Here is a 23,971-nt window from a genome sequence, read left to right as displayed (position 1 = left end):
CCCTCTAGTACTTTCTGTTCCCCATTCTGTTCACTGCTCATTGCATGTGTTTAAGATAAAGTCCTTCAAATTTAAGATGAAAGTCAGCTCTTTATAATCAGAGTTTCCTTCCAAATCCAGTTCTCTGGAGTCGGAGCCATTCCAACAAAATGTGTCACAGTTCTCATACTTTCTGACATCCCTGTAAGATCACTTATACTTTCAAATACTGCATGCTCATTGTGGCTATCTAATCCAATCTTTTTTTTTATTTGTCTGTTTTTAATTCATATCTTTGAAAACTTGACTTCAGAATATCACACAAAGGGAAAATTATTCCATGCAAAAATGGAATAAGTCTATAACTCTCACATCACACACTTAAATAAGAGACCACTTCCTTCTTTCTACACCATTAACTGTACTGCTACTGCCTCTGCTACATCTGCTTTTACCTCACCCACATACAGAAACAAAAAGACAGAGATTTCTAATTTGCTTTTCTTCACTTGCCTGTAGAGATCATATGTCAACTTAACTGCGGAATAGCGCAGCGCATGAGGTTCTCAAGGAGGTTCTTTCAGTAGAAACAGACGGCACTGATCAGCCAGACTTCATCAGGTAAGTTTCCAATACATTATACTTGATCATGCCAATTAATATACTGCTGGATTTAGGATTAATGCAGCTTTACACTGTTATTTATCATCATTGTTGGTCTGAAATATAAGTCTATTTCTTCAAACTGTGGAAGACTTTTTGTAATCGTCACAAGAATGTATTTTTACATTTGGTGAGAACATTTGAATGGATGGCTGGTGTGTGATGATCTGTTTCAGACGTGTATATCCCGATTGAGGGCATTAACAATGCCATTATATGCCCTATAAATGAATGGCTCTTGCATACAAAGATTAGTGTTGCTTGGAGAAGATCCACTTTTACAACTTTTTGCTTCTTATTTAGTTTCATTTCATTTAAACATCCCACAGTGTATAACATCAACAAAACCTCAGAGGGATATGGACAAAGAGAGAAAGATGATGATTTTCCTTCTGCTCGTGGCAGGTAACATAATTAGACACTTCAGTATGATTCCCACATGAACTCCACTTAAAGGTGCACTATGCAGTTTTGGGGAATAAATCTTAATCAGAAGAGAACAAACAAAGGACACTTTAATTCAATTACTTTGTTTATATTTGCACAAAAGTAGCCACCTTTCTAGCTTCAAACAGCATTCTTGGGACCTAATCACACTCTGAGGACAGCTTGTTTATTCAGTTCTGGAAATAAATCGAATAAGTATATTTCAGTGTTTTTATTATTACCTGGTTAATATTGTAAAAATGACTTTTCTGAGTTTGAATTTCTTTTCAAAACTACATAGTGCCCCTTTAAACAAAACAATCAAACAAAACTTCCTAGAGGTAATAACTTTCTCAGTCACTTCCATAATTCTCTTTCAGCCATCAGCAGCCATGTGTTTGGTGAGGAGTGGAAGGCCAATGTTGTAAAAAACCTTAACGCCCTGGTTACATCCTGTGTCGTGATACCCTGTTCGTTCACCCTTCCTAAAGAACACCAGACCTCTGGGCGCACTGGGATCTGGCATCTTTCAAAACAGCGAGATAAGCAAATCTTTTCCGATGATGAAGATCACATTTCGGAAGAGTATAGGGGCCGCACACAGTTGTTGGGACATTTGAATCAGAACAACTGCACCTTAGAAATCACTAATGTTAAAGAATTTGACACTGGCCCTTTCTGCTTCCGGATTAAATTAACTTCCACCTCTGAAGACTTCTCCTTTGCTGAGGATTGTGTCGAGATGAAAATGCTCCGTATGTCACCAACTTTCCAAAATTTCATAAATCAATGCCTGTTCTATGCCACAATGATTGGCTCTTACTTAATCTCTACCTTTTTTTTTATTATTATTATAGTTGATCCTCCAGATCCTACCCTCAATCACCCAAAGACATTCATTCAAGATCATCCAAACTCTGTCACCTGTTCTGTCACCTACACCTGCACCTCCCATCGACCTATACTCACATGGAGTAGGGGCGCTAAAGATGAGATCTCTGAGGTCCACAAAGAACATGATCCTGGCAAGTGGGAGGTGCTGTCCATCCTGACGTTCACTCCTAGAGAGCAGGACGACCACAGTGAGCTCACCTGCACAGCAACCTTCCATGGAAAGAAGACATCCTCGAAAACAATGGTGCTTTATGTAAAACGTGAGATCTTTTCACTCTGTTGTTGAATTTTCAGAATGTCCTTTATTTTGAAATTTATATATTGGTTATATTTGTGCAATATAAAGTAAGAATGCCTTTTATTCTGTCTGTTAGGTACAGAAAACTATAACCACATCATCATACCCACAGTAGTGGGCATCGGTACTGCTGTGATCTTTGGATTCTTCTGCATTTTCATGATGAAAAAATACAAGTGAGTAATGCAGGACACTGACTTCAAGTGAGAGACAGAGCACATCAGAGAGGTAGTAAAGTTTTTATGAGCCTAAGAAAATGATACATTTTCTTGCACGCCCTCATTTTTGGCACATTTCACAACTATGTGCTCCAAAATGACATTTTCTTTTTGCTAAAGGAGACGCATCACTGAACTCCAAAGTCAGGATGGCAGGTAAAAATTTTGTAAAGCAGATTAATTTCATAGTGTTTCACTAATTTCACATGATTTCAGTTATTTTGCTTCATTATCATGATGTATTTTTCTTTAACATTTAGTGTGTGGAACCGACTGTCCAGGATGTCTGGCAGGTGAGAAAAAAAGTGTTTTTGAAAATCTTTTTTCTGTCTCATCCACAAGACTTAGAAAGAATACTGTTGTCTTGCAGCTTTAAATTTTAATGATGTATAATGTAATCTGTGAAATTTTCAGGATTCGTTCTGGTGGCCCCGGACCATCTCGATCTGATCAAAGGCAAGAGGCATTTCACGGGTCTTTAGCGCTCTGCTAAACATAACTTTAGTGACCTATCCCTTCGGTGGTTTTGTGGAGACCGCCTACTGTGAGCTTACACCTCTGTGCTTTTTTGGTTGTTTTTGATAAGATGTTTGCTTTATTTATATGCCACATAACATTTGCATAGTTTCTGTTCCTCCTTTTTTCTGTACAGATGGTCTGCGTGAGGCACATCATCAGTATTTGGTTGTTTTTCCAGGTCAAACTTGGTTTTGACAGTTAAATCAAACTTAACCTTTCAGAATGCACTTTTTCTTATAGTGAAACTGGCACATCTGGCATGTTTATAATTTATCTTACATTATCTGTGTTTTTTCTACAACAGGAGGCCTACAAGGGACACGTACACAGGTCATGTGTAAGTGTGTTAATAGTATAAAAGTTAGCTGTATAGTGACACAAATTTCAATCCACAGGCCCAATAATGTGAATTCAAAATCCAATGCCAAGCAGAAATTTTCTAAACCTCGTTTCCCGTCCCCCAAAAGGTACTTGGCTTACTCCGCTTGAACCTGACAACTTAATGAAATATAGATATAGTATATTTTAGTACAGCAGTGTCTAGTTTCATTCTTTTGCTCTGTCTTCTTGTTATTGCTTTTGCTGTGAATGGGCCTCAGCCAGCAGAAATCCTGCCATTACAAAGAGGTATTATTAATTCGCTCATGATTTATTCTCCAGAATTAGATACAGTAAAGTGACACTGTCAACATCTATGACCATAATCTCTCACAGGATGACCTTGATGACGGTGACGACTACATAAACACTGCGGACCTCAACGTCTATGGAAACCTCTGAGACAAAATCTTCCAAAGAGAGCTGGGATCAACGCAAACAAACCCATCCACGCTCATCATGACGTATCATATGTATTCAGCGCTTCTGGTGATTGCAGTCTTGTAATACGTGTCTACTGCGTTCATCTCTCCTGTCAAGCAACATAAATACTTCTGTCCTTGATTGTTTCATCATATTGTTTCGGAAAAATAAAATGCATTTTAACTTAAAACTATCACTGGTTTTCATGAAATTTATGTCTGAATGTCTACAATTGTAATGACTTCTGCATAGCAGTGTGTGTGTGTGTGTGTGTGTGCTGTTTGCCATTGTTTAACCTGAAACATCCAAAATGCTATAGTGAGATTGAATTAAATAAGTTGATACCAAAAACAATAACCACCTCACTTATTAACAAAAAGTGATAATATCATGTTTATTAGCAATCTGTTGCCAAGCTAACCATCTGCTAGCTCAGACATGAGAGTGGAATCAATCTCCTCATTTCACTCTAAAAAGGCAAATACGTTTATTTCTCAAAATGTTAAACGATTTCTTTAACAAATTTATGCCGAGGTACAAACTCATATACAGTATTTGATATTTCACAGTCATTCCCAAAAGTGACTTAACATGGATGTGGGACACACAGTATAGTTTATAGAAAGAGAGCTACTATGGCTTCATGATGAATGGAAAAACTGTAGTAATGGATAATAAAATACATGATGAAAGAATCATCATTTGGTTTTCATACCAAATCAGGTCAAGTCCTTGACTGCAAGCAGGATCTGCAGCCATCTTGTGATTGGTAAATTGTACTCTCCACCCACATTTCAGGGGGAGGTTTCTTAAAATCAAGTGTGGGTGTTCGGGACTTTGGATAAAAGTGGTAAAATCTCTTCATGACTATTCAGCTCTGGAGGTAAGTCATTTTAATCCTTAATGAGAAAAGGTCATAAACGAACCCTTTCTTTTCCCCACATTTCACTCATAGGTTAGTATTAGTTTGTATGCTGAAAAAAAGACTAATGTGATATTATAGCTTCTTTAAAGTTGTTTCTGGTAAATAGCAACACAGATGTTGTTTATTTTATGAGAAGTCTGAGACAGTTTAGACATTATTTAAGTAGGAAGCAGCTCCTGCATGCTTCTCAAGTATATATCTCTGTTTTGCAATTTCAAATCAAATATAAATTCTAATTCAATCTGTTTTAATTCCTCTTGGGAAATAATCCAACATATGACGACAACAGGCAGAAATGTAATTATTTAGGCTGAGGTAATTTTACTGCGAGCACAAGGAATGATCTCAGTTCGTTGACAAAATATCTATCTGTTTTTTTTTTCAGCTTTCCTTCTATGATTTTATATGTATCTCATAATATAATTTGCATGTATCCTATGTATTCTGGTTCAGTTTTGATCGTGTGATTATTTGAGCTTCACTGTGTAGAATGATGTATGTGCTGAGTTTGACACTAGAAGGCTGTTTTCACATCACTGCTGAAAGTGTTAATGGTTCTGTAATCTAGATTTTTAGAGGCGGGTCTACAGCATGGTTTGTAACTTCACAAATATTTTGAAAGCCAATCATGGTCCTTTATTTAATGTAAGTCCATGTGGAAGCCTCCAGTGAACAAACACTGTGAATGATCTTTTCAGTAGTAGAACCCAACTCCTGTGAAGTAGTTATAGCAGCATTATGTAGAAATTGTCATGTTTTGTGATTTGGCGCCCCCCACAGTTTCTCAGTGCAACACCACTGCCATAAATACAAATCCCAGGTCTGAAACAGTTTGTCAGACGTAATGTGGGTGCTGACTGCGAACAAAACTCATGACTGCACAATCAAAACAATGTTATGTCTTGAAAACTTGTGTCTTGATGTAAACATGTAACGCTGTGATCCTACCCTGTCACTGAAGTTACATAATGCAGAAATACCATTCACCCCTCTAAAAGACATTGTACCATTAATGATTGTGAGGCTGTTTTAAAGGTGCAATATGTAAGAATTTTAGTTGAAAGCATAAAAAATACCAAAATATTAAAAAATAAATAAAACAGTAGGTAGAATTATTTAATTAATCAACTTTCTCAACAGTTCATGTCGTTCATAATGTATTCAGTGATGTCAAATGTTACTGACACATTACCGTTGTGAACTATTCGCAATATTATATGAAGAAAAAAAAACGTATTTTCTCATCAATTTTCCTTTGTCGATGTAGAGCATGATGACCAAGTGTGTCTTCTTCTTCTGTATGATTTCCGGTTAGCGTGGACCTCCACACATTCCCACTGTCATAGACACTGATTTGCCCAATCAGATTCAACAAGTACAAGTCTCACCCTTCCCATTTGACAAAATTCTGATGTTTTCTGGTTAATTTCATTGTGTTTTTTGAATTTGCCGTCGTGTTGTCTGACTTGCTGTTGTGATTTGAACCTGTCGGCCACCGGAAGACACACATCCTCTATGTCCTGTACATTGTGTACAGATGGATGACAATAAAGTTTTATCTCTTACAATACTAAGATGTTCATTTTACACATGTTTTAGGTATCCACTATCATCTACACGATGTCTGGATTTAGCCATTGTCTCCTGAGCTTCTGTATCCTAGGTACTGCAATTTTGTGCAATTCAGTTTTTGTTCATAACATAAATATTGACCTATTGTTTTGTTTTGTTTTGTTTTTAATAATTTTCTTTTTGCATTTTGGTCTACTTGCAGGATACATTTGCTGCAGTTCCAGGGCTTGGCAAGTTAAGATGCCAAGAACTATCAAAGCATTGTATGGCTCCTGCCTTGTCATCCCATGCAGTTTTGACTACTATCAGTATCCACCCAAAAATCCATCTCGTGTGGTTTGGTACCAGTATGATAACCATGAATATCCTGTGGTTTATGAAGACTGGTACCCAAACCAAGTCATTGGCACATTTAGAGGAAGAACATCTAGAGTTTCTACTTCATACGACAAGCAGTGCAGTCTTCAAATCTACCCAGTGAGATGGTCTGATGACAGACAGAAGATTTACCCCTGGGTAGATCCAGAGCATGTCGGGAGACGCACCTATCGATTCTTTGATACGACTGTGACAATTGAAGTAGTTGGTAAGTTATAATGTTGAGTGTAGAAAAAGATGCACTTGGATGTATTTTAATTTTTATCAATAATTCTCCACATTTCTTTCAAGCCCAGGCAGAGAAACCATATATTATGATCACTGACAACATGAAGGTTGGACAGTCTGTAACAGTGAAGTGCATTGTTTCTCACACCTGTCCCACCTATCCACCCACCCTGAGTCTCAACATCCCACTGCAAGAGAACAGACAAACTTATCAGTCAATGTCTGATGGCATGTACATCACGACCTTGACGGCCACATTGAACATAAAAAGTGAACTCCAAGAAGTGGAGTGCACCGTCCAACATAAAGGCGGTCTCACTGCAACGACCACTCGAACCTTAAAGGCAGAATGTATGTGATGGGTACGCAAGATTAAAAACATTTTTTTATTTTATGCAGAATTTTTTTTTTTTGACATTTACTATTTTTGTATCTCAGGCTCCTTCTCACCCTTGACCATCCAAACTACATCCGAAGAATTTCTTGAGGGCCAAGCAAGCAAAGTAACCTGCACTGCCGTGTACACATGCCCAAAACATCTGCCAACAATCACATGGAGTTATGGGGACATGTCAGCCCCCACTACTACCAAAAAAACTGGGACTGCTCAGTGGAAAACTGTCTCCACACTGACATTGACAGCATCAGGTAACGACAACGGAAGATATCTGAAATGCAGTGCACAATTCAGTGGCAGCAAGAGGAAGGAAGTAGGCATCTTCCTGCGGGTAAAGAGTGAGTAGAAAAAATGATTAAATGAAATGTAGAACCGAAATTTCTTTCTTTCTTTCTTTCTTTCTTTCTTTCTTTCTTTCTTTCTTTCAAGGTAAAATTAGCTTCTTTTTTTACAAGATTCTGTAAAAAATGTTAAATGTTTCCTCTTTTTTTTTCTTTTTTACAGGAAACATGCTCTCCCGCGGTTGGTCCTTCACCACCCCTGGCAGCATCACAGGCATGAGAGGCTCATGTATCATCATTCCTTGTAGTTTCACCTACAGTGCCGATCGTCCCAGTGACCTCCGAGTTATATGGTACTTGTTACAGAGCAATAGATACCCACCTGTATTTGACGAAAGACAGAGTGTTGTTGGTAAATTCATAGGCATAACCAGCTTGATTGGATCTGTGGGGAGGGGGAATTGTAGTCTTAAGATTGAGAGGCTGGACATGTCGCACAACAAGGACAGACTTTACCCCTGGGTAGACAAGAACCCTATTACCTCTTATCACACCATGGGTCACACATTTTACGACAAAACCACTCAACTTATTGTTTCAGGTGAGTATTTGGATACATTCCTTCTCGCCTTTAGTTAAAAAATGAAATTGTGTAAATGACTATCCTTGCTTTGATTTCGTAGACCGTGCACAGGAACCGCAACTTAGCACAATTGAGATTCTCACGGTGGGAGATCAGAGCCGAGTGTCCTGCAATGTGCACCATACATGTATCACTGCTCCCCCCATCCTGACCCTGAGTGGTATAACTGGAGCAGACAGCACGATGGACAATTTGGTATCTGATGGGATTTGGGAAAGGAAAGTGGAGCGAACCTGGACTGTTCAGGAGGAGGACCAGAGAGTGAAGTGCACCGTTCGCTTCAGTGGTGGTCAGGAAGCCACAAGTGAGCTCAGGCTGCATGTTGAATGTGAGTACAGTGTGAGACCATGTGTTATTGGATTTAAAATGAAAATACTCCTGTAAGCCTCACTATCACATTTCTGCTTAGGCCCGTATGAATCAATCACGATGCTTGAGCGGCCAGGAAATACAACGGAGGGTGTAGCGAAGACTGTAATTTGTTCTGTTGGCTACAAGTGCAAGAAAAATATACCCACCATTGTGTGGAACTACAAGGACATGCAAAGTGTGTTTGACATCAAAATTATCTCCAGCGACACCTACCGTGCTGTGTCAAATCTAACCTTTATTGGTTCTCTTGAGGATGACGGAAAATCTTTGACCTGCACTGCTAAGTTTTACAGTGGGGAGACCTCGGACTCTGCAACCATTCATGTAGAAAGTAAGTTCCCACCTGTCACACAGTGACCACTTGAAGGAAACTTTCAACTCTTACTTCCTTTCTAGCAGAAAGTTAGATGAGAAGAAAAACACTGTCATATCCATACTTTAAAGCAACATTATGTAGTCATTTGTATTTTGTGCGATTTGGATTTGGATAAATAAGGATATGTCTCAAAATGTTAAACCTTTGCCCTATAAGAGAATACTTGAAAAAAGGTTTAATTCATAATTTCTTGCTGTCATTTTTTCCAGAATATGAGAAACAAGTTGAAGAAATAGATCCACATGAAAATGACAGTGGGTGTACTTCGGCATTCTCTCAAACTCATCTTGCTCTCATGTTATGCTATGAGTAAATACAGTCTACAGTCATCCCATCATGGCTTGTTTGTCTCTTTACAGCGCTCCACGTTCTGGCTGCTGACGTTCCTTACAGATTTACCGCCCTGACCGGCTCCTGTGTGGTGATTCCCTGCACCTTCCAATATCAGGGGGATGTGCCTCTCACGCGTGGCATGTGGTCCAAGAAAACTGGAGGTGTTATCTTCCATAAAGCCCGGAGCCTTGTGCTTGACCATTTTAAGGGCCGCACAAAAATATTAGGAGATTTGACTGAGGGGAACTGCACATTAGAGATTGACGACATCAACTCCTTTGACAATGGACCCTTCTGTTTCCATGCAGAGAGAGGAAATGACAAATACAGATTCAACAATAGCTGCGTATTTATTGTCATGAAAGGTCTTGAATCAATACTTATTCTTCATCTTATTTAAATGTGCCAAACTTTTAATCTGTTTGCTCTCTGAATGACATAAGTACTCTGCTTTGTGTTTCACATGCTCAGCTTCCCCAGTAAGACCAGTGATGACCCAGGTCCCAGCAGAAGTCGATGCTGGCTCAACGATTACTGTCTCGTGTTCTGTGACGCACACGTGTTCATCACATCATCCCAAGTTCTCATGGAGCGTCTCTAACCTCACCAGTGAGGTCACGCATACCTGGACGCCGGAGTTCATCTGGGAGACGACCTCCACCATTACTTTCATTGTTACCGGAGGAGACGGGGTCCAAAGTCTAACCTGTACTGCCATCTTTTGGGGTGACAAGCAGCAAGCCAGCACAGTTGAGCTGACTGTGAAGGGTTAGAGCACAAAATTCATCTTTATATGTCTTGTTGTTCTATCATACATAGAGGTGTGTATTTTCTAAAATGTGCCTGCATCACCAGGATCGATGATGTACCAGTTCAGAAGCTCACTCCCAGTAACCATGCCCGTCTCAGCTCTAGTCCTGATTGTAATCATCTTAGCTGCAGTGTTTGGAGTGGTCATCTGCCGGAAAAGGTAGAGTAAATACGAGTCAATTCAGAATGTGCCAATATGGGTAATCTAAATGTTATTGATGCTGCCAGTTGTACGTTGATTTATTGATGAATGTTTTTCTGGCATTTATCTTTCTTACAGGAAGCGCTCTGACGACTCACTGAGACCACCTCGACCAGAGAAAAGGTGTGTAGATAAACCTCAATGCGTAATAAGGAATGATTAAATAATTGATGACTAGGTTTTAGTCAAGAACACTTACATTAAGAAATTTTTATTTATAAATCAAATGGCCACTGTATACCCCCGTACAAAGACGATCAGAATTAGATCCATACTGCCCAATAACATTTGGAAAATCTTGAAGAACTGCACAATTAAATCATTTCATTCTCATTCAAGTTATTGGAGGGATGAACTGGAAATTAGACACTCGGGCGGCAGAAGATCCGAACCATTGTATACCGAGGAAGTAGAACTTTTTTGCTTCATGAGCCTCTGAGCAGCTTTCATAGGAATGAACGGGGCTCCGACTCCAATCCTGTATCCAGATTTCGCTAATTAGTTCCATGAAGAGGACTCGTATAATATTGTATATAACATAATACATAAGTATGAATAGTATTTTTTATATTATTATTATCATCATATTATATTTCACCAAAAAATACACCTAAATCCTACTCACTGGAACTTTAACAAATACAAACAAATATTAGACCTTAGTTAGATCAACAGTAACAAAAGAGAGGCAGCAGAATGATAATATGAAAAGTTAGATTTGAAAACACACAGCTTCTGTATGGGACAATGATTGTGAAGCTTAGCTGAGACAGCTGATGCCAATCAGTATATTATTTGTTACTGAACACATACATCCTTCATTTCCACCAAAAGTAAATGTAAATCTGTCTCTGCAATTCAAACTTTCACAGGAGATCACTCTGGGATAGATTATCCAGGTAAGGTTTTCTTAAAGACTGCCTCAGGATCAAATTGTGAACAGCGTGTTTACCCCGTCTTACTTAAAATAATGTCTCTTGATCAAAATGTCCAGGAGATACCCTGAAGGCAGCGAGAGACCACCAAGGCCGGAAAAAAGGTTTGTCTACGGACTGCTTGTTCTACAAACTGGACAAATACAGTAGAGCTATACTGACAAATAGTAACACTTTTCTGCTTTCCATGCAGGAGGTCCATTTGGAGCCGATTTTCCCGGTAAGAACAGCCAAGAGTAAAAATTTACTTTAAGTCCCTAGATGGAGTGCCTCATGTGCCACATTTCTGTCCTTTTCAGTAGAGAGGAGGATGAGCGCATCGGGTGGCAAAAGTCCAGGTAGGTGTTCTTCAGTGCTGTTGACCATTCTTACTGTTTAAGTGTCTAATAGTTTAACATTTAATTGACGCTCTTCTAATAGGAGGTCGATCTGGAACAGATTTTCAAGGTACCAATTTCAACCTTCTGTTTTATGCTGAACGGTACAAAATACCTGAAATGAGTAAAATAATATCAATTATTCAAAATGTAATATTTTTAACCTTTGCAGACGTCAAGACAAAATTGTAAACCTCAGTGTTGGCTATGTGTAAGTGTTGATCAGCGTTCCTCTTCTACATCACACAGCCCTTATTGTTAAGTACATGAAACTGATATTGTGTGATTCCGTCCTCCTTCTACAGGAGCAATACTGAAAACTGCCACCTTCAAACCTCCAAACCACGCTTCCCATCTCCGAAGGGGTGAGTCTTACTAACGCAGCTGCTTTATAATGACAAACCGCTGTATTTCATTTAGCTGTACATTAACTATCCTCCTCCTCTTATATGTCGTGTCTGATCTAGAAACCGGAGACCTCCTCGCCCTGCCAAGCCTGAGGTTAGTAGTGCTGTGGTGAGTGGGAATGTCCAAATGTGATGTTAAAAAGTAGGTTATCAATGAACACATTCCAACTGAAGGAATGTTACTTTTAGCATCGGACATGCTCTTCTCCTCTGACACATTCAGAGGATTACAACATCCTCCTAAACACATGATGGACTACCAAACAATTTACCAGGTTAATAATACATTAGCAAGCAGTGTAAAAAATATTCTATGTTTACAGGAAATTACTAGTTAATTATTGCAGTAATATAGAGGAATATCCCAGAGACACAATATTACTGTGAAAATATGATATTTTGATGTAAAATTACAATATGATACTTTAATAGTCATCTGTAGTTATCGCTAAATTACTGTATAGCGATGTTCAATCACAGTATTTCCTTGTCATTTATTATTTTTACTGTATGATTACTGCAACTGAGTAGCCAGTAAATTCCTGTAAATTTACAGAATATATACTACATTAAAATACTTTATATATTATATTTATTGTAAGAATTTGCTGTGAAAACCTGGTGATTGTTAACAGTGAATGTGTGACTAATATACCAGGCTGCTGTAAAAAAAACTACTTGTGCCTGGTTTCCTTTATTTAGGACACACAAGGTGTATGAGTACGAGTGGCTTTTTCTGAACGCTTGTTAAATACACTGTGGTCACATGATGTTTTCTTTTTTATGGCTTGAGAAGGATTGCTTCAGTGCACTTATACACTGCCTGCCAGTATACCATGTATTTTCTTTTGTTTCTGAAACATAAACTAGAAAGCTTCAGATTTTGTGACTGATTCCAATTTGTTCTCACATGTGTTGCAGGATTGCATGTATGGCAACATTTGAGTTCTTCAACATACCTTAGAAACATCATAAGCTCCCAGGACCATGTTGCTGTTCTCATTTTACACGCATTCTTTACAATACATGTTTGTTTGTTTGTTTGTTTGTCTGGCATTGAAACTTAATTTTCTTCATTTAAAGAATATGCGATATCAGCTGTCACTTAACTGTATGTGTGCACTGTATGTTAAATAAACATAATAATACTGTAACTCTTTTGCCTGAGTTGTTTGAACTTGGTTTGGTGCGTACATACAAGCTCCAAAGTGGTTTGATTATTTTCTTCTAAACACTTGAGAGGGAGGTAGCTGTCAACAAAGCTGCGAGTCCTATTGTCTTACAGTAAATGTGAAAACCACGAATGACACAGACATCAGACTTCTAGGATTCAGAAAATAAATTTTTATACACACTATCAAATTATGAGGGGTGATTCAGGTTTTAGTCTAGAAGAGGTGAATGTGTCATGAATTACTGAAAAGCAAATATAAATACCTTCAAAAAGAGGCATGAAACAATCATGTGTGAGTGCAAATGTGTAAAATGGTGACATGTGATGTCAAGAAGTAAAAACTGACTGATGAGGCGCTTTAGGAGCAGTGATTTCTGTGGGAGAGAGGAGCTTCTGTTGGTGCAGACTTTGGGCTTTTTAACTTCCGGTGCCTACAGTTTACAACACAGAGAAGGAAAGGAAAAAACAAGAAAACATAATGAGTGTCATTCAAAATTCAATTTTACCATCCAAACAAAAAAGTATATTATGATCACATCCAGTCTTTAAATTGTTGTACTCAGCTGCACTCAAAGAATCAACAGACACATGTCCTCATTTTCTATAACGTTCATGTTCCTGCTGCCGGACAAAGGGGCGAACTGGAAGATGCAACATCACCTTGGGAATTCTTGAAGAGTGTATAAACTGTCTGTTGTATAAATGTGTCCACTAGATGGGAGACAGTGCTCATAGATACTTATGTCCCTCTCCTCTCCTCATATCTCCTCAAGTACCTACTCTATCTGCTGACTCACAGTAGATACAAGACAGTAGACAGTAGTCCGCAAGACTGTAGCTGGATGCTTTGTAGAACATAACCACGCCCTTTCATACCTCACCGACATGCTGCATCACCACCTCTGCAGCCTCTGCTCATCTGATGCCAACCTCCACCACTCAGGATTAGGCACCGGACCTGGAGTCACTTATCCAGGTCATTAAGTCATGAAATTAAAACGATGTTTTATGGCTGAGGGCTGAGGATGAATTGAGGTAGAGCTTAATCTTTAATCGTTGATAGATTAAAAACCGTAATACTTTACTGAGGCCTTCAACCTTAAAGGTTTTTCCAAAATTCATGACTGAATTTTTGTTCCTAAACAAACTAAATAAACAAAGTCTTCGTTTTCATGACTGAATTAATACAGTCTACATAGTGCCCCTTTAAATCAGTGTCTGGGATCAACAAATACAGACTGCAGGCCTAAATCAGATCTGAACCTCCGTTACTCTCTTTCACAGTGTTTGGGCTTCAGCTTTAAAACTGAATGTCTTCATTAATGAGACAAATGTCAAAAGTAGGTTTTTGCGTTTGCAACATTTAAATGAGACAGAAAAGTGTTTACCACACTCAAATAAAACACACAATTACACTCTAGCAAAATTTCATTTATTCAGCATCTGTATACTTTATATTTCTGATCATTCCAACAAAAAATTTGGGGCTGAACAAGTGATCCAAATGTAATCAAAATTACAATACAGTCAAGTGTCCAATATCAAAAATGCAGAAGCTGCCTTTTTTTTCTTTGATAGATAAAATGTGTCACAACATAACATAATAAATGACTGATCACTGTGGTGCTACAGAGATGCCTGGCCGACAAATCATTTTCTCCAGACTTGGGGGAACATGCTTGTTTGGAACAACCCCAACAAAAAATAACCATAAAAACATCATCACTTTTAGATTTTTTCTGTGAAAATAAAAACAAAAAATTCCCACTAAAATCCTGACTCATATTCCAATCACAAAGTCAAATAAATATTGATTTATTTTAAATTTTTTTGCAAAATGTTAAGCCTTAGTTTAGGGTTAATAGCACGTTTGTATATTTCCTTTTTTGTTTACTTCAGAAAGTCTTGTTCTATGCAGGACAGTTGCTATTATCTTTCGAGGCAACATGCAAAAACAGGAAATAAGCAGGTTAGAAACTGTATTAGGCAGGAGTCAAGGTGCAATGATAACTTTACTAAATTATATGTTAAATACGCTGCTTGCTTAACTACTTCTACTTTCTCACATTTATGTTGAAAAGATAAGGAAAGGGGTGTGAGCACTGTGTAGATAAGAAGCCAAACTGAAGCTGCTGTCTCCACCAGTTAAGAGAACATGAGCAAAGATACCAGCGGAGTCACCAGGAGCAGGAGGCCAGCACTTGTGCTGCTGGCACTGTTGCAGAAGTCTCCCTGACAGCAAGTCATTTCTCCACCGATGGCTGCTTTTATCTGTGCATTTTCCATATGTGAGCACATCTGCCTGGAGGCGCAGCCCTTCGAGATCTTGGTTTTATCTCCGACAATCACTGAGAGAATGGAAATAATGTCAGTGTGTGAGCTTAAACTTCCCTCTGTGCTGAGGAAACGTGAAACAGAGTTAGATGTTTTGTTACCTCTTTTTGTTATGCAGTGGTCTTCATTCCCCGCGCAGTTAAGAGTAAGGGAGCACCTGTCGCCATCGCAGTGGTAGCACCTGTGACCATTGTGTTGGTGTCTCTCGGCCTCTGAACAAAGGACATATTTTGGGGGGAGGATAATGAATCTGCAGTTCACTCTCTTCTTTAGTGCCTTTTGTCAAAGGTTTCTTGAACAGAAGGCTATGGACATTACTGACCAAGTTGAAATAACAGCTATGAAACTAACAGATATACAAAATGTAAAGATTTTGCCATTTGTTTGTTTGTTGTCTGATTAAGAACATGACACCTGCATCTGCACTGTGGCAGTTCTGATCGGGGTATAATTCCCACGGGCTCCTCAACAACAGATGGTGAGAGGGTTCAGTAATTTCCCTCCTTTGGGCTCATAAGATAGTCTTACTCGTGCCCAGGACACGCATTCTTCAAAGGGCCCCCCAGCACATTATTTTAAATGCTTTATTCTGACACATCTGAAACATGACAAATGCAACCAGCCCTAACATTTAAGGCTGTCATGTGGGGAGAGCAGTTTTAAAATCCTTCACTGGTTTTGTTGCTCATGCAACTAAACGGCAATTTAAACAAAGAAGAATCTAAAGACCAACAGACAGTGTACGTGAGTTACCAGGGGCTTGTTGGGTGTTGCAGAGATTGGTGATGCAACAACTGCTGGTAACTACAATCCTGGAAATTCCAAAGTTGACTGAGCCCTCAGCACACTCGTCGTCCTGAACACAAGTTTTCAGGTGGACATCAGACAGTTTTACATTACCTGCAAAAAAAGAGCAACCTTAGGAAACTGGGCCAGTCAAAATGTTTGACAATTAAAAAAACATTGCACCACAAAATACCACACCTGCATAAGAAGAGATTCTCCGTGAAGCACACTGATAACCTTGTAAAGGGCAGTTCTTTTGTGTGGTGACGCAGTCTTGCGTGCTAACCGGAAGACACCTGTGACACTTCAGGGTGTAGGCTGGTAGGACACACAAAACTCAGGTAAGTAATAGAAAAGAAAATAACAAGTTTTATTTTCTATCATGGACGAACAAAATAATTTACCATCTTAACTCAGACAAATAACAGCAAATTATCATGAAGAACGATGTAATTGGACAAGTACCCTTAAATGACCCATGTGGCAGCATTTGTAAAGTCTGAATAATACAGTCCCTCTTTTCCTTAGTATTAAAAAGTTAGTAAACAGATAACAGAAGAAGAACTTGCCTGCAGGGAGAAGCACAATCCCAAAGATTAGAGTGAGGAGATGCATTTTGTGATGGCGGGACGCAACTGAGTTTTCCTTCTAACACTTGCAGCTATAAGTAGTTCTCCAGAGAGGGAGTTGTCCTCATCCTCTGACCACTGACCAATGTGAAGCTTGAAAAAGTCATGTAAATTCAGTTAGATCTGGCAGTCTACAAAGCCTAATACTTTCTGAAACGTCTTATCAGTCAATTGCAGCATATTACCGTTTCTGGAGCATTTTCAATTTACTTATCAAGTGACTGCACGGTGGCGGATACTGATTGTGTTTGCCACTCATGGGGGTGGCAAACACAGTCAGCCTCCATGCAAGGTGAAATGACAAGCATGGCCTTTATTTCAAAATAGATGAGGTAAATTTAAACAATCTAATGAAATGAAATCCTCTGAAATACCAATTTTGGCTGATGTTGAGAGACTGCAGTGGTTTTGCAACTGCTATGCAATAAATAATAAGGAACTTCTGAACTTGTTGCAACACGCAAACACACTTACACACACGTCATCATCATCAAGATGTTCCTGAATGATAACAATCATTTCTGCAAGTTAATTCACTGAGCGCTCGCTCCGAGGTTTTACACACACCATCACACAGAAAGTGCTTCTACTGCTCAACACATACGTACTCTCAAATAAACGGTGTAATAATCATGTGGGAAAAATGTATAATCTTATCACAGTCAGTCTTTAAATAAAGAAATGTGTTACATTGCATACAGTGAGAAGTGTATAAACAGCCTGTTGTATAAAATGTGTTCACTGGATGGTGGTACACTGCTCATAGTTTTTCCCCCCACAAAATGTCTTCTACTGTTCTCACATTTGCTGTCAGTTACACACACGTAACTGACAAACTACACAGTTATGATAGGTGGGGACACGCTGAACAGTCGACACAGAATCGTGATCTAACTATGAGGACAGTCATCATCAGCATTGCCTTTATCTACTACAAAAAATGTGTTGAAAAAGCTGTCATGTAATTCACCTGCCAAAATAACTGAAATGGTTGATTTAATCTGTTGTATCACTGGGTCATATCAGAGTTGGGTATTGCTTAGTGTCAGTCTTTTAATTGTATAGCCAAATTCTGGCCTATTGGGAATTTCAACACTGAGTACGGCCGCAGTTACCATCACTTAGTCATTCAATTTCTGACTGAGTTTTAAAGGGTCGCTGTGCAGTTTTAGAGAAACAAATCAAACTCATAATTGAAATATTTACAATATTAATGAGGTAATAATACAAACTCAGAAATATGTATGTTTTGCCATAACTGAATAAACAAGCTGTTCTCAGAGGAAAATAAGGTCCCAGAACACTGTTTAGGTGGCAGGGTCCGCCACATATAAACAAAGTAAAACAGTATGAAGTTGTGTTGTCCTTTAAGCTCAGGTTGTTTATTCAAATAATTCCATCACGAAAACCAAGAGAGTTTGTTCATTTAGTTTGTTTGGTCATGAAAAAGTCAGTCAATGAAGAGCTTTCTCTTCTGATTAAAATTTCTTCCCCAAAACTACACAGTGCACCTTTGAGGGAAAATGGTTCTTTTTAGCATAGATGTATGCTCCAAACATACCTCAAAAAAGAGTCTGTGGTGTTGAAGTCTAGCAACTTTGCAGAGCATAGCTCAAGCAGGATGTACATATCTGTGTCCTCTGCGACCTCAAAAACCACAAGTAAGCTATCTGAGGGCATGCAAATAGGAACACATGAAGCAAATTTGCAGCATGTCAGAGAAATCTTATGGTAATTGAACATGGCATATAACTGCACTCATCACTAATAAAGGTGATAAATGAATTTAATGTAAGCTTACAACAAAGCAAAAATGTTTATGAACAATATTCTGATGGGTCTTTCAAGTAAGGACATTCAAATTCTAAAAGGGGAATTTAGATTTTTGTGAGAAAGTCTGTTTTAGGTCACGGGCCATTTTAGTTTAGCCAGCTAGCTAAACGGGGCCAAAAGATACATTTTTACACAAAAGTTTCAAAGAATTTGAGGGTGCAAAACAGGTTCATGCTTCCATTGGTGTGGTTTTTTGACAAAAATGTTTGACAGATGTTTAACACAAGCATGCACTTAGACACACATAAGTAAACTAAGTCCAACAAAGACACACACACACACACAGAGACACAAACCTAACGAGATCATCTCATTTTTAAATGTATTTTTCATTGACTTTTTTCATTTTAAACTGTTTAATCTCATCTCATGCATAACTAATTTCATGGTCTTTGTAATCATTTACCAAAAAGTGGCCCATTTTAGCTGACTCCACCCTATATATTGATATGTGTTAGGAAAAGGGTTTGAAGTGCTGCATCTTTGACACTGTACAACTCACCGTGATTCATGATGCCCTTATATACTTATTGTGAGTCCGTGTACCAACTTTAAAACTTCGCGTCCTCACTGTTTTTGTTTTGTTTTTTGACAAAAAATGTCTGAAGTACCATTCAGAGTTTTAATGTTTAAATGAGACTGAAAAGGATTAAAAACACTGAAATAAAACACAGGGATACACTTAAGGAGAATTTTAAGAAATTTATTTCTGTGGTTCACCAGTAACATCAAAATATTTATGATAATTCCGACTTAAACTGTATTCAAGTGAATAATAGCACAACTAAGAAAAATTATAGATTAACATGTTTTAACATTCTGCTTGTTTTACTTCAGATAAAAAGCCATGAGCTGATGTTTACAATTACTCATAAACAACACGCAAAAAAGTGAAATAAGCAGATAACTGTATGAGGCAGGAGACAAAGGGAAGTCATAACTTCTCTAAATTATATTTTTAATACACTGCTTGCTAAATATTCTATTCTCGCATGCAGGATATGAAAGAATAAGGAAGCAGGTTTGACCACTTGACCACCGCAATGTGAAATGGAAAGAAGAACTGAGCAGTGCCACGGTCCTCATCGGCTATGACAACATGAGCAAAGATACCAGCGGTGTCACCAGGAGCAGGAGGCCAGCACTTGTGCTGCTGGCGCTGTTGCAGTAGTTGCCCTGACAGCAGCTAATTTCACCTCCAACGAGTCCTTGAATCTGTGCAGTTTCCGCACCTGAGCACATCAGCTTGGAGGCGCAGCCCTTCAAAGTGCTACTTTGACCTCCAACAGCCACTGAGAGAATGAAATTAATGTTAGTGTCTCCTAAAATCAGTAAACATCCCTCTGAGCTGAGCAAATATGTGAAACAGAGAGAGCTGTTTAATAACCTGTTGCTGAGATGCAGCGGTCCTCAGTCCCCTCGCAGTTCAGAGTTCCGGTGCACGTGTTCCCATTGCAGAAAAAACACTTCATACCATTGGGATTGCTTTTGCCAGGCTCTGTGACATAGAACAGACAGCAGAGGGGGATGAGATGAGGAGTTTGCAATAAGTTGCAATAAAAACTATCAAATTAGAAGACATGCAGAAATGTAAAGATTTATATTTTATTTGTTTATTGTCTGACTAGAATATTGAAAAAGGTTGGAAAATTAATGCGAGCATGATTGGCCTGTTGGCAATAAAACAAGATTAATCTGAACCTAGATTTTCTCCTTCATTCTCTCTCTCTCTCTCTCTCTCTCTCTCTCTCTCTCACACACACACACACACACACACACACACACACACACACATTGCTATGTGCAGATCCACAGTTATGCCCTTGGGCTGCTCTGTAATGGGCAGAGTTGAAGGTTAGAGTAATTTCCCTTATACTGGCTTGTCTTGGAATTTGCGTCTTGTTTCTTTAACAGTAGCAGTTCAAACATATTGTTCAGGTTCTGATACACTGGTACCATCAATGTTTAAAAAGCTGCATTCATGATCATGGCACAATACATACTTACTGTAAATGTAAGTTTAAAAGAATTCATTGTATAATTTCATCAGTAAAATCAGACTTGTTTAGATATCTAAAACATGTTATATGCAACCAACGCTAAAGCAGACATGGGGGGAGAGTAGTTTTTATTTTAGCTGTTTTGGCTCGGGCAACTAAATGGGAATTTTCACCAGAAAGGCTCTTAGTGCAAAGAAGCATCAATAAACAATTTAAGAAAGTTACCAGTGGCAGGTTTGGTGTTGCAAAGCTCAGAGTTGCAACACTTGGTGGCAATTACAGTTTTGGCAATTCCGAAGTTGAGTGATCCTTCAATACACTGGTCTGGCAGAGCACAACTTTTCGTGTGCATATCAACCACTTTCGCACCACCTGCAACAAAAGAGTAACCTTAGTAAACTGGGGCAATGCAAAACTGTTTTTCAACAAAAACAAATCATCACAAAATACCACACCTGCATATGAAGTAACACTCATCGCGCCACACTGAAAACCCGCAGAAGGGCACTCTTTTTGAGTGTCCGTGCAGGTCCCCGCACTGCCCGGCACACACTCATAACATTTCAGGGTTTGAGCTGAAAAACACAAAATTCAGTTAAGTAAAAGAAGAAAAAAAATCAACTTTTCTTTTTTATAAGAGGTGGGAAAAATAAGAGTAAACCCTAAGAGGAGAAACCCACAGCATTTTAACATACAGGTTGTGTATGTAACCTTAAATGACCCACGTCTGTACTATTTATGAAGGCAAATGTGAGAATTCAAAATGATCCCTCTTTTCTTAAAGATTTAAATAAATAAAACATTTTTTTAAAAAGGTAACAGAACAAGAACTTGCCTTTAGGGAGAAGCACAATCCCAAAGATCAGAGTAAGGAGATACATTTTGTGATGATGGGCTACGACAGTGTTGTAGTTTGATCTGTCTCTGCTCTAAGTACCTCTGCTGAGGGGGAGTTGTCTACATCCTCTGACCACACCTTCACTGTTCCTTCTGGAGTGACACAATGTGAAACCTAAAAAATGCCTTGTAAAGTTTGATTGATAAACCTAGATGTTGATAGACTGTATTGGTTGATAAACTGCTATTGTCTAAATGTTAATGACTTTTATTTGCACAACCTCTGTGGCAAAACAGTGGCAGATTTTTCTTTGTTGAAATTGTTTCCTAATGTACAGTATGTCTTTATACCACTCAATGATGCTGTAAATTATAGAGGCTCCAATAAATACAAAGGTCATAAACATATGGAAATGGAGATTTTCCCAAAGGACTAATCTCTGCAGGCTCTCCTGGGGGAGCGAGCAGTCACAAATATAAATACTACCTCTCTGCATTGATGAAACAATACTGAGGTGTAAAAGAAAATGCGTTATTAATTTTCTTTTTAAATGTATAACCTATTAAAGGAAGTTAAGCTCTCTGCTGAAACAAACCAGTTTATATCCATTAACTTGTGTGTGTGAATTCTTTGAGCTAACCATTAAAGAAGATTTTGAGAAGCTTTCTTGAATTTACATGTCAATTGAATTCACCAGACAACCCTTAATGCAGAGCCATTACATTAGCCCAGATGTTGAAGGGATCAGGGCAGATTGAATCAGACTGTAATGTTAGGTAGCCTGTCTGATGTTTGCTGAGTTCTTTTCACCTCTGTTGACACTCTTGACTAGCTCAGCCCACAACCCTAGTCTTGATGTATTACTATAAAAGCTTGTTCTGATTGTTGTAAATCTGTCTCCAATGTGTATTGAAATGCTCATCATAACCATCTGTAGCCAAATCTTTTGACATTTTAGGGTAAAAAATACATGTTTTTCCTCTTACTTACTATTTATCCAGATTGTTTGTGTGAGTTGCCGAATTTCTGAGATATTATCCACAAAGATGTCTGCTTGTTTCACAAATATAATGGAATATAATGGCACTCAACTTGCTCACTGCACCAAAAATGCATCTGAAAAGCATATTTCTTTCCATAAATCATGACCTGCTTCCTAAGATAGTCCATAGACCTTGTTGTGAACAGCTTCATGTAAGTTTAAGTCTGTTTGAATTTTTTAACCAAAACACATCAGCTCACTGAATCACCATGCAGAAAGAAGCGTGCATAAACTTCACTTCTCCATTCTGCTCACATGCGCTGTACACTGAAAATATTTCACACATAGAAAATTACACACTGACGGCATTGTACTATTGGCTGACAAACCTTGTTAGAAGCTGGAACCTATCATCAGGATTCTTAAACAGACTTCTTAAACAAAACAATCATTTTGGACCTGACAAAAATGTTTTAATTATTCATTCACACTCATATTTTTAAGGAAAATAGATACTTTTATTCAACATATTTCTACAAGCTGTGGGTGTATAATTTTTTTAAAATGATTTTTCTACTAAAAATGTTATCAATATGACATTTAATGTGAAGTTTCTTGTTCTTTGCATTTGCATTTTATGCATGCATGGCTTGTGTTCCACTGTTTCCACTGACCACAAAATGCAGTTACACCAGTTAAGCTAACAGAAGCTGCTAAAAAGCTGAACAGAAACCTTGAAATAGTTACTAGATGAGTCCACCAACACTACCTTAACATATGCAGTATTAATAGTACCTCTGTCTGTCTGGCTATTAAAGTAGTTAAATGTCTGGATTTGTTACTAAGTTACTATGAATTTGCATAAAATTTTGTTTGACAATTTTGCCATGGAAACTTATTGCAACACTTGCACTGTGTGGGGTTTATCATCTACTGGCTGTTTTGGTAAGTTTATGTGGGGTTGCATTCAACACTAAGTTTCATTTCATAGCCTGTGCCTTTATAAGGAAAGTCAAAGCAAAGCAGGTTTGAACAAGTAGTAACGATGCTGATCTTCTACACTTTCATGGTAAATGAAACCAAACACCAATTTGCTGAGGTCTATTTCAGTTCATGGTTAACTATTGAAGATTTGGGTTTCATGTTGACTGCTATGCTCTAATTTGTGAAAGGATAAAGTATTACACAGTACACCAGTGGAGATTGACAATATCCTTTGCCTGTAAAGAGAGGAGTGCAAAAAACCTGTGCAATAAAAACATTTTAAGAACTTCACATAAGATCTTTTCACTGGTTTCTTTTGATTTCCGAGTAATTGACAGTTACACTTTTTATTAATATTTTAAAGAAAATAAAAAAGA

General features: G+C 38.3%; 3 protein-coding genes across 5 annotated transcripts; 2 read left to right on the top strand and 1 right to left on the bottom strand.

Annotated features, from left to right (window-relative positions):
• The first annotated feature begins 390 nt into the window (after positions 1-390).
• Positions 391-3,978, top strand: LOC141012135 (myeloid cell surface antigen CD33). Its single transcript, XM_073485536.1, has 11 exons — positions 391-600; positions 972-1,047; positions 1,449-1,823; positions 1,926-2,222; positions 2,337-2,436; positions 2,599-2,634; positions 2,739-2,771; positions 2,893-2,934; positions 3,393-3,464; positions 3,597-3,624; positions 3,712-3,978. The coding sequence occupies exons 2-11, from the start codon at positions 1,002-1,004 to the stop codon at positions 3,775-3,777; spliced, it is 1,095 nt and encodes a 364-aa protein (XP_073341637.1). The 5' UTR covers positions 391-600; positions 972-1,001; the 3' UTR covers positions 3,778-3,978.
• Positions 3,979-4,591: 613 nt separating this feature from the next.
• Positions 4,592-13,185, top strand: LOC141011448 (uncharacterized). Of its 3 annotated transcripts, XM_073484605.1 has the most exons (22): positions 4,592-4,681; positions 6,323-6,386; positions 6,498-6,881; positions 6,965-7,252; positions 7,340-7,636; positions 7,803-8,180; positions 8,263-8,550; positions 8,632-8,925; positions 9,180-9,224; positions 9,330-9,668; positions 9,775-10,071; positions 10,159-10,273; positions 10,394-10,438; positions 11,188-11,214; positions 11,310-11,354; positions 11,444-11,470; positions 11,550-11,588; positions 11,671-11,697; positions 11,800-11,838; positions 11,933-11,992; positions 12,095-12,128; positions 12,956-13,185. In XM_073484605.1, exons 2-22 carry the CDS (start codon positions 6,344-6,346, stop codon positions 12,977-12,979), a joined length of 3,135 nt encoding a protein of 1,044 aa, XP_073340706.1. In that variant the 5' UTR covers positions 4,592-4,681; positions 6,323-6,343; the 3' UTR covers positions 12,980-13,185. The 3 variants fall into 3 exon arrangements, with proteins under 3 accessions (XP_073340706.1, XP_073340707.1, XP_073340709.1); XM_073484606.1 differs by lacking the exon at positions 4,592-4,681 and having other exon boundaries at positions 6,327-6,386; positions 11,553-11,588; positions 12,956-13,061; XM_073484608.1 differs by lacking the exons at positions 4,592-4,681; positions 11,671-11,697; positions 11,800-11,838; ... (1 more) ...; positions 12,095-12,128; positions 12,956-13,185 and having other exon boundaries at positions 6,327-6,386; positions 11,553-11,640.
• A 1,433-nt stretch (positions 13,186-14,618) lies between these two features.
• LOC141012068 (uncharacterized) lies at positions 14,619-21,671 on the bottom strand. The gene is made up of 11 exons (XM_073485450.1): positions 21,626-21,671; positions 21,246-21,365; positions 21,016-21,162; positions 20,178-20,288; positions 19,890-20,082; positions 19,197-19,227; positions 16,898-16,973; positions 16,527-16,646; positions 16,296-16,442; positions 15,644-15,754; positions 14,619-15,556 (listed from the first exon to the last, which is right to left on the bottom strand). The coding sequence occupies exons 1-11, from the start codon at positions 21,669-21,671 to the stop codon at positions 15,354-15,356; spliced, it is 1,305 nt and encodes a 434-aa protein (XP_073341551.1). The 3' UTR covers positions 14,619-15,353.
• Between the last annotated feature and the right edge of the window lie 2,300 nt (positions 21,672-23,971).

This window comes from Pagrus major, chromosome 17, assembly GCF_040436345.1.
Source record: "Pagrus major chromosome 17, Pma_NU_1.0".
Classification (NCBI taxonomy): Eukaryota; Metazoa; Chordata; class Actinopteri; order Spariformes; family Sparidae; genus Pagrus; species Pagrus major.
The sequence above is the reverse complement of the archived record's forward strand: the minus strand, read 5'-3'. Positions and strand labels throughout refer to the sequence as shown.